The following is an 11,140-nucleotide window of genomic DNA, read 5'->3' as shown; positions in this document are numbered from 1 at the left end:
AAAAACCAGTCCTGAAGGTTGTCATGTAACCATACTCTTTTGATGACTCCCATCTCCTTGAGCACACTATGCCACCAGTACAGCTAACATGATTGTACTCAAGCAGAGGCCCTCTGTTCCAAAGGGGAAGTGGACTCATGCTTTTATTCCAATTTTCAAATACTTAATTTTTTCCAATTACACATAGAAAACAATTTTAACATTTTTCTTAAATTTTGAGTTCCAAATTCTCTCCTTTCCTTTCTTTCCTCCCCACTTCCTGAAAAGGCAAACAATTTGATATAGGTTATATATATATGTAATCATGTAATACATATTTACACATTAATCATTTGGTAAAAGAAAATAAACACTAAAAAAAGAAAAAGAAAGTAAAAAAAATGTTTGCTTTCATCTGCATTCAGACTCCATCAGTTTCTTCTGTGGAGTAGCATTTTTCATCATCCTAAGTCTTTCATAAGTTTCTTGGATCACTGCATTTCTGAGAATAGCTAAGTCATTCACAGTTGATCATTGTACAATATTGCTATTCCTATGTATACTGTTCTCTAGGTTCTGCTCATTGGACTTTGCATCAGTTCATGTAAGTCCTTCCAGGTTTTTCTGAAAGCATCCTGCTCCTTATTTCTTATAGTATGATAGTGTTCCATCACAATCACATACCACAACTGGCTCAGCATTCACCAACTGATGGATCTCCCATCAATTGCCAATTCTTTGAAGTTGACTCATCCTTAAAAGAATGTCCTTTAAACCACTGTAACATTCTCTAACCAACTCAAATGCCCAGAGAGAGTTTTTGCCTTTCTGCTCCACATCCTGGCTTTGAAACTTGGCCCCCAAATTCAGTTCCCTTACATGGGTCCCTAGGAAGGAAGCACCCTACATAGCAAATAGTAGGTGCGTGATAAATATTTATTGATTGAAATGTTTATTTAGGGAACTTGTGTTTCAGGCAGTGGAAACACTACAGTGCCATTACCAATGGATCTTATGCCTTCTGCTGCTTTTATCTAAAAAATGAATTACAGTTGCAATGTCGCTCTCCTAAGACTTATTCTCCATTCACAAAAAGCATGTCTGTTTCCTTGGATTCACTGGCTTTTCAATAGAAAAGCACTCAACAGTCCTCTATTCAATTCCTCCCAAAATAAATCTCTAAACGATTCACCAATCCTTCATGGAAAGACCTTATATAGGAGATATTTCAGTGAAAACAAATCCTTCAAGAAGAAGATTGTCACTCTTTGGCACAGCTCTCATTAGATAAAGAATATTTCATTATCTTAAGCAAAATAAAAATCACTTTTGAGAGAGAAAATGCTACCTCTAAATCCGAGAGCTCCTGCCAGCGGACACACAGAACAGATCAGGTACCTGTATTGTGTGGTGGCCACTAAAATCCCATAGGACTTAAGCTGGAGGCTCTTTTACCAACTGCTTTGGATTCAGCTGGATGGTCACCAGCTTAGCCAAAAAACTGCTGAGCACTGTATGCTTCAGATAGACCATCACCTCCATTTTCCTGAGCTCTGCTCCCTTATGCCCCTCTTCTTGCAATCTCAAAGTCACAGTGGGATTTCTGGCTGTCATATAACATCCTCCTGGGCTTTAGAGTAGAGTTGTGAAAGTCATGGAACCTGAGAGGAGAGAGGAAACATCTGGTGCTGCCCCAACCACATCAAGCTCACTTTCTTTCTGATCAATTAGAGTCTTTCTGAGATGCTCTGTAACCTTAGAGGCACAGCCTGCTTTCTCTCCACTACACTCTCTCAGTCAGTGACCTCCTCAGTTCTTATGGGCACAATCCCTTTTCCTTGAAATTCACTAACCCAGCCCAGAATTTCCCCTGAACTCACTTATTCTCAATATGCCCAGAATGCGTGATCCTACCTAATCTGATTATCAATACTTTCTGATACTTCCACATTTTAAGGGTCCATGGCTCAACTGCATTCATTGGAGCCTACTCAGAGTCCCTGCCTGCCATCCTTTCACTGTCTTTGAAAGTCTTGGACATATGCTTTCTGACTCCAGCCTTAAAGGGAAACTCTTCTCTCCAAAGTGCTCAGTGATTTCCTACTGACCAAAACTAGTGGCCTCTTCTGAATCTTCTTCTTGATCTGCCCTCAGCATTTGACACTGCTGGCCAGCTGGGCTCTTGGGTGTGCTTGACATTGCTAGTCCCACCTGACTGTTCATTCTTGCCTGTCTTAACTACTCATCATCATGTCATGTCCATTCTGGCTGACATCTAAGATGTTGTGTCTACTCTTTTCTCTCCATCATGCTTTCTCTACTGGTCAGAGAGAAGACCCTCCTTCAGGTCTCCAGGCTTGAGAGACCTTCTCCCTGCCACTCACAGCCACATCTCCAGATCCAGGTCTGCATCTCTCCTGAGCTCCACTTCTATATCATGACTTGTCCAGTTCCACAATTTCAACTTGATGTTTCTAGTCATCTCAAAGCCCCCAAATCTAAAACACAGATCCTCATCTTCTTCTTGAAAAGCACCTTACCTCCCCGACTTCATTATTAATTTCTTTTTTTTGTATTTTATCTTTTTTTCTTTTTTTTCAGGGGGAAAGGCAGGGCAATTGGGGATAAGTGACTTGCCCAAGGTCACACAGCTAGGAAGTGTGTCAAGTGCATTATTAATTTCAATAGCACTCCTTTGCTACCCAGAACTCAGGTACTGACTTTGGGGAGTACTTGATACTTCACTTTCATTGTACTTATCCAATAAATTGGCAGAGCTTGTTTTTTCTAATATCACAACATCCCTGGCATGCCTATCCTTCTCTCCATTCATATAGACCCCACCTTAAATTAAGACCTCAGTTTCTCTGCAGGAGCCTTGCAATTGACCACCCAATTCAGTCCTCTTCCCAGCACAATCCTTCATTGACTCAGCTGCCCAACTGATTTTCCTAAACATCTTACCCCTCAACCCCTCCAATCTGCAAAAGCCTAAGGCTCTGCACATGTTCTCTTGTAAACTCTCTTTTTGTGATCTTTTTCAGGAGGCGGATTCTTTCAATTTCTATTTTACCCTCTGGCTCTAGAATATCAGGGAAGTTCTCCTTGATAATTTCTTGAAAGATGATATCTAGGCTCTTGTTTTGATCATGGCTTTCAGGTAGTCCAATAATTTTTAAATTGTCTCTCCTCGATCTATTTTCCAGGTCAGTGGTTTTTCCAATGAGATAGTTCACATTGTCTTCTGCTTTTTCATTCCTTTGGTTCCGTTTTATAATATCTTGATTTCTCATAAAATCACTAGCTTCTACTTGCTCCAATCTAATTTTTAAGCTAGTATTTTCTTCAGTGGTCTTTTGGACCTCCTTTTCCATTTGGCTAATTCTGCCTTTCAAGGCATTCTTCTCCTCATTGGCTTTTTGGAGCTCTTTTGCCATTTGAGTTAGTCTATTTTTTAAGGTGTTGTTTTCTTCAGTATTTTTTCCATGTTTTTGGGGGGGTCTCCTTTAGCAAGTCATTGACTTGTTTTTCATGGTTTTCTTGCATCACTCTCATTTCTCTTCCCAATTTTTCCTCTAGTTCTCTAACTTGCTTTTCCACATCCTTTTTGAGCTCTTCCATGGCCTGAGACCAGTTCATGTTTTTCTTGGAGGCTTTGGATGTAGGCTCCTTGACTTTGTTGACTTCTTCTGGCTGTATGCTTTGGTCTTCTTTGTCACCAAAGAAAGACTCCAAAGTCTGAGTCTGAATCTGAGTCCATTTTCGCTGCCTGGCCATGTTCCCAGACAAATACTTGATCCTTGAGTTTTTTATCGGGGTATGACTGCTTGTAGAGAAGAGAGTACTTTATCCCAAGCTTGAGGGGATGTGCTGTTGTTTTCAGAGCTACTTCTACACAGCAAGCTCTGCCACACCAGCTCTCCTCCTCCCCCAAGAACCACCAACCTGGACCAGACTCAGATCTTAAGCAGGCTCTGCACTCCCACTCTGATCCACCACTTCATTCCTCCCACCAGGTGGGCCTGGGGCTGGAAGCAACTGCAGCTGTAATTCTGTCCTCAGAGCTGTGCCACCTCCACTGCCCCCGGGCCGGTGGCCAAACAAAGAACTCCTTTCACTCTGTTCCCGCAGCTTTTCCCACTAACCTTCTCTGTTGTCTTTGGTGTTTGTGGGTTGAGAAGTCTGGTAACTGCCACAGCTCACTGATTCAAGGCGCTAAGGCCCATTCTGCCTGGCTCCCGGTCTGGCTGGTCCAGGTGCAGCCCACACTGGGCTCTGCCCCACTCTGCTCCCAGCTCCGTGCATGATAGACCTCTCCCAGTGACCATCCAGACTGTACTGGGATGGAGCCTTGCTTCCCTCTGCTATTTCGTGGGTTCTGCAGTTCTAGGATTTGTTCAGAGCCATTTTTATCAGTGTTTGGAGGGTCCTGCCTCTGGTAAAATCTCATTGCCTCCTGGTCCATGCTAGTGCAAATCAGCACATATGTCTGGAATTTCATCCTCTTCATAAACTGACCAATTCTTTCCCTTCCATTCCTTGTATACTTTATTTCCCTCTCCGTGTTTTTTATTCTGGCTGTAGTTGATATACTGTCTTTTGCCTTTGCATTGACTTGCTATCCAACCTGCTCAGATTGCTCTCCTTCCCCCCACCCCAACTTTTCCTGCTGCCTTTGAGTTTCACCTCTAATAACACCAATAAAAACATGTGCCCTTACCCATTTTCACCAGAAGGTTATGCCTCCACGTCTGAGATCTTCTTCCATCAAGCACCCATGTTTGTGGCGGGTACCTTATTATTGTCATGGTCTCACTGGACTTGGAATTTAAGAGCTGCCCAAGTGCAAGTACTCTGCTAAATTCCTGAGCATGGTTGTTGGCACACAGCAAATTCTGTGGAGGTGCTTGGTGCTTGGAGTGCTTTGGAAATAGAAGTTGGATTGACATATTCCATGTACTGGGGTGCCACCACCATGTCAATCTGAAACTTGGATTCAGTCTCAAACAGCCCTAATTTAAGAGACAGGATGCAACCACCTGCCAAAAGAATCAGAAGCCAGAGAGACAATTATAATGGAAGAAGGACAGTGCCACCCAGGAGATGGCTGCCATGAAGTCTGAGTAGGGTTCCAATCGCATTAACTATAAAGGATTTGGCAACACTATAATCATTCTCATTACAGGAACAAGATCATGGCAGAGCCTTCCCAGAGAAAAAGCCAATTGAGAAAAAACATCCTTAATGAGCTGGAAGAATTATCCTCTGGAAACAAACAATGATAAGAATGTGATTTTGCCCTGGCAAGTTTGTTAATGAGAAATATGCATTTCTGCTATGGACCTGCCACACCTCCTGATGCAGCTGTATAAAAGACCCTATGCAGATGGGACTGTACACACTCATACAATCTACCTTCAATATCCATCCAACTAAGTGAATCCAGACACCATGAGCTACTATGGCAGCTACTACGGAGGCCTGGGCTATGGTTATGGCTGTGGATGTGGCAGCTTCCGTGGCCTAGGCTATGGTTTTGGTGGCTTGGGCTATGGAGGCCTGGGCTATGGTGGCTATGGCTACAGCTGCCACCGCCCGTCTTGCTATGGAAGGTATTATTCCTATGGCTTCTACTGAAAAACCTCTTGCTCCTGGCCTGTCATAAAATCCTTGTCCCCACCTTGTTTTGGGCTAATTCCATGCCCTTATAAGAACATCAAATTCCATCAGCCTCTATGGCTGGGTTCCTAAGGGTTCCTAAATCAATATATATGATTTATGGAAGTGAAGTGGTAAGAACCAAGAAGAACCAGGACTCGTCCTACTGAGAGATGATACAGAATCTGACTTTTCGTGATGGAAATTTCTCCAACAATTCCTCATCTCCAGCAACTTTGCTCAATTCTTATACACCATGGCCAAAGTGTCTAATAAGATATTCTAATAAACATACTTCATTGGCTTAACAAAATTATTTTCATATGTCCTTCCTGACCTCATTATACTTGATCAGGCTCAACTTTACTGAAGGCAAGGCATTTTTCCCTACAAACTGTGGGCCCTTTCCCAAATTCTGTACCCATATTAGTAGGGTTTTTATCTTCAGAATTCTTCAAACATTCACATGTTCATCACTTCAGGCTCATGGTTCACCACTTGCAGATCCAAAGTGTCCCTGATGACTGACAGAACTAGGGTTGGCCCATTGCATGTGTCCCTATCTTCCACAATATTGTCATCAAATTTGAAGTTTTGAAGCAGAGCACCTAAATGGCACAACAGAAGACTACGGAATAGAGTCACAGACCATGTCTGAATGTTGTCAAGGAGCCTTGCCCTTTGGGTGGATCCCATCTCCCTCAGCCACTTGCACAGCAAGTTCAACTTGCAACACTGCTCTCTAGTTGAGGCCCACCCATCCACTGGGGAGGTAGACTCATTATTGCTCTGTCCAAATCTGCTCTTCAACCTTCTCTGTCCAAAGTGTCAATGATGACCTCACGGACAAAACTCATGACCTCTTCTGAATCTTCCTTCTTTTTGATCTTCCTTCAGCTTTTGACATCACTGGCCAACTAGTACTCCTGAGTTTGCTTGACACTGTTCTACCAGTCTGACTGTTCATTCCTAGTTGCTTTACCTAAACCACAATGCAAGCCATGTTGACTAATTATGCCAGACCCCCTGTTTTATCAGCTCTTCTCTTTTCTCTCCCTTATACTCTTTCACATGGAGACCCTCTTACCTAGAGATCTAGACCTACATCTCTCTTTAGTTTCAGTCTCATGTCATGAACTATGCAATTGTACTATTTCAAAATGGTGTCCTTTAGTCATCTTAAAGCCCCCATGTATAATACTAAGTTCCTCATCTTGACCTCTCCCAAAGCACCCCACCTCCAAACTTCCCTAGTACTTTCAAGAGCACTGCTATTCTGGCAGGAACTAAGGTTCACAGTCTCAGAATACTGAAGAAAATATCACCTTAAAAAACAGAATTGGCCTATTGGTAAAAGAAGCACAAAAATTCACTTAAGAAAGAACTCATTAAAAACCAGAATTGACCAGATGGGGAAAGAGGCATAAAAGTTCACTGACCGAAATAATTCCTTCAAAATTTCATTTGGGCAACTGGAAACTAAATACTCCATTAGACACCAAGAAACAAGAAAACAAACTCAAAAGAATGAAAAATAGAAAAAAAAATGCGAAATCTTTTGAGGGAAAACAACTGAGTTGGAAAATAGATAGAAGAAAGATAATTTTAAAATTATTGGACTACCTGAAAATGATGATTTAAAAAATGGATCCTAGACATTATATTTCCAGAAATTGTAGAGGAAATGGGCCCTGAATTCTTGGGTTTAGAGGGCAAAATAGGAATTGAGATCCCAAAATGAAAATTCCCAAATGAAAACTCTCATGGATGTTATCATCAAATTCCAGAGCTTCCAGGACAACGAAAAACTATAGCAATCAATCAGAAAGAAACAATTCAAATATCATGGACCACAGTCAGGATCAAACAAGATTTAGCAGCTTGCACCTAAAAGGAGCAGTTGGCTTTAAATATATTCCAGAAGATAAAGGAGCTCAGATTACAGCCAAGAATAACCTCTTCATAAAAAAAAAAATGAGCGTAATCCTTGGCAGGGGAGGGGGTCAGATATTTAATGAAAGAGAGGAATTTCAAGCATTCTTGATGAAAAAACTAAAGTGGAATAGAATATTTGACATTCAAATTCAAGACTCAGGAGAGGCATAGAAGAGAAACATGAAAGATAAATCATAAGGGGCTCAATAAGTTTAAACTGTTTACATTCCTATCAAGGAAGATGACACATGTAACTCCTCGTATCTTTATCATTACTAGTGCAGCTAGAAGGAGTCTTCATAGACAGAGCACATGGGTGTGAGTTGATTATGTTTGGATGATTTAAAAAGAGGGATACACTGGGAGAAAGGGAAAGGGAAAGGAAGAATAGGGAAAATTTTTCTCAACTAAAAGAGGCATGCAAGGAAGAGCTTTTACAGTATGGGGGAAAATATAGGGAAAGTTTTTACAGTATAGTAGTGGTGGGCAATGTTTAAACCTAACTTTCCTCAGAACTGGTTCAAAGAGGGAAGAATAAACACACACTCACACACTACAGGTTGGTAAATCTATCTTACCCAACAGAGAAGCAGGAAGGGAAAGGGATAAGAGAAAGAGACATGGAGGTGGGGAAACAGGGTGGGGAGAGAGAGCAAAGAAGATAAAATGGGTGGAATATTAAGGCAGCCAGCAGATAGAAGCAAAACAGCCTTTTGAGGAAGGACAGGGTAAAGAGAGATAGAAGGGAAAAAAGAAAAATATAGAATGAAAGGAAATACAAAGTAATACAACTCTGAATGTGAAAGGGATGAACTTAATCATAAAATGGAAGCAGACAGAATGGATTAAAAACCGGTTATCAACAATACATTGTTTGTGAGAAACATGCTTGAAACAAAAACACACACACAAAGAGTTAAAATGTGTCTCAATGAATTAAAAAGGCAGGGGTAGAAATCACATCAAACAAAGCAAAAGCAAAAATAGACCTAATGAAAAGACATAATTTTGGAAACTACATTTTGTAACAAGTACCATGGCCAATGAAGTGAAATCAAAATTTTTTAAAGCAAGCTTTTCGAATAAAGGTCTTATTTCTCAAATATGTAGGGAACTGAGTCAAATTCAGAAAAATTAGAGCCATTTCCCAGTTGACAAATGGTCAGAGGATATGAACAGGTAGTTTTTAAAAGAAGAAATCATAGTTAACTATAGTCATAAGAAAAAATATTATAAATTAATATTAATCGAGGAAACAAATTAGAACTACTCTGAGGTATCAACTCACGCTTATCAGAAATGAAAAATGCAAGAAAGAATGTGGGGGGGAAAGGAACATTAATGAATTGTTGATGGAGTTGTAAACTGGTAACATTCTATAAGGACAATTTGGAAATATATTCAAAAGGATATAAAACTTTGTGTACCTCCGCTCAGGAGTACTACTACTCCTACATTTGTATCACATTTGTATCAAAGAAAAAAGAAAAGAACCTAGATGTACTAAAATATTTATGGTTGCTTTTGATGCAGTGGCAAAGGATTGGACACTTAGGGGATGCCCAACAATTATGGAATGGCTGAACAAGGCGAGGGGTTCCATACAGTGAACAAGGTGAGAGTCCCATACTATGATGGAATGCTGTTGAGCTACGAGAAAAAAAAATGAGGGGTATAGCTTCATTTATTTATTTATTTATGTTTTCAAAATTCACTTCCATAAAATTTTGAGTTCCAAATTTTCTCCATATTTCTCCCCTCACCCCACTACAAGATGGCATGTAATTTGATATAGGATCTACATATACACTCATATTGAACCTATTTTCACATTAGTCATGTTGTAAAGAAGAACTAGAATCAAAGGGAGAAACCACGAGAAAGAAGAAACAGAAAAAAAGAGAGAGAGAGCAAATAATGTGCTTCAATCTGCATTCAGACTCCATAGTTCTTCTTCTGGATGTAAACAGCATTTCCCATCATGAGTCCTTTGGAATTTTCTTGGATCCTTGCATTGCTAAGAAGAGACAAGCCTTTCAAAGTTGAGGGATATCATTTCAGAAAAACCTGGTAAGACCTATACAAATTGATGCAAACTGAGGAGCTCAGAACTAGGAGATCATTGCACACAGTAAGAGCAATATAGTAATGATGATGGACTGTGAAAGACTTAGCTCTTCTGATCAAAAAAATGATCCAAGACATTTGCAAAGGACTTATGATAAAAATTGCTCTCCACCCCCAGAGCATAAACTGATGAACTCAGAGTACAAAATGAAGTAGAATTTTCTCACTTTATATTATATGGTTTACTTAAAGGCATCCCTAATATGAAAATATGTTTTGCATGATTTCAGATGTATAATGGGTATCATAATGTTTGCCTTGTCAGTGGCTAGGGGAGAAATTAGAGGAGAAAGAGAATTTGGAACTGAAAATTTTCTAAATCTTAAAAATGAATAAATAATACTTTTAAAAGAAAGAGATTATTCAACAGCCTGCCTAAAAAATTAGAAGGCCAGAGTGGTAAGTATAATGGAAGGAGGACAATGTCATCTAAAAGACAGGCAGCCATATTAACTACATAGGCTTTAGCAACACTGTAATCATTTCTCATTACATAAACAAGATCATGGCAGAGATACCTCAGAGAAACAATAAATGGCGCAAAAAGCACCATTAACGAGCTGGAGGAATTGTTCTCAGGGAACAAAAAATGAAAAGAATGTGCATTTGCCTGTAAAATTTGTTAATAGAAATTATGCAATTCTGACCTCAATGTGCCCTGCCTCCTGCTAGAACAGTATAAAAGTCCACATGCAGATGGTGCCAGGGACATTCACACAATCTACGCTTGATATACAAACAAATCCCTGAATCCTGACACTATGAGCTACTACGGCAGCTACTATGGGGGCCTGGGCTATGGCTACGGCTCTGGTTATGGCTGTGGATATGGCAGCTTCCGTGGCCTAGGCTATGGCTTTGGTGGCTTGGGCTATAGAGGCCTGGGCTGTGGTGGCTACGGCTATGGCTTCTACCGCCCATCTTACTATGGAAGGTATTATTCCTATGGCTTCTACTGAAAAACCTCTTGCTCCTGGCCTGTCATAAAATCCTTGTCCCCACCTTGCTTTGGGCTAATTCCATGCTTTTTGAAGAATATCAAATTCCATCAGCCTCTATGGCTAGGTGACATTGGAGAACTGTTGCAAAAAGGCCATGGAATAAATATATATGCCTCATGGAAGTGAAGTGGCAGGAACCAAGAAGCAGCAGAACCCATCCTTCTGGGAAATGATACAGAATCTCATCTTTCATGATGCAAATTTCCCCAACAACAGCTCATCTTCAGCAAGTTTGCAAAATTCTTATACACCATGGCTGAATTATCTAATAAGATACTCTAATAAACTTGTTTCACTGGCACAGCAAACTGTTATCATGTCTCCTTCTTGACTTCACTGTACTTGGGTTTCAGTCTCATTTCATGAAGAGATTTTCAATCTTGACTTCTGCTTGCATGTCACTGCAGAAGAAATGTTCTCCAATTCATCATTTGAAATGA

At 40.4% G+C, this 11,140-nt stretch overlaps 1 protein-coding gene across 1 annotated transcript; it reads left to right on the top strand.

Moving 5' to 3' along the window:
- Positions 1-5,430: 5,430 nt before the first annotated feature.
- LOC118837205 (keratin-associated protein 19-5-like) lies at positions 5,431-10,658 on the top strand. Its single transcript, XM_036744142.1, has 2 exons — positions 5,431-5,591; positions 10,478-10,658. Exons 1-2 carry the CDS (start codon positions 5,431-5,433, stop codon positions 10,656-10,658), a joined length of 342 nt encoding a protein of 113 aa, XP_036600037.1.
- Positions 10,659-11,140: the final 482 nt, after the last annotated feature.

Source organism: Trichosurus vulpecula, chromosome 2, assembly GCF_011100635.1.
Source record: "Trichosurus vulpecula isolate mTriVul1 chromosome 2, mTriVul1.pri, whole genome shotgun sequence".
NCBI lineage: Eukaryota > Metazoa > Chordata > Mammalia > Diprotodontia > Phalangeridae > Trichosurus > Trichosurus vulpecula.
The sequence above is the reverse complement of the archived record's forward strand: the minus strand, read 5'-3'. Positions and strand labels throughout refer to the sequence as shown.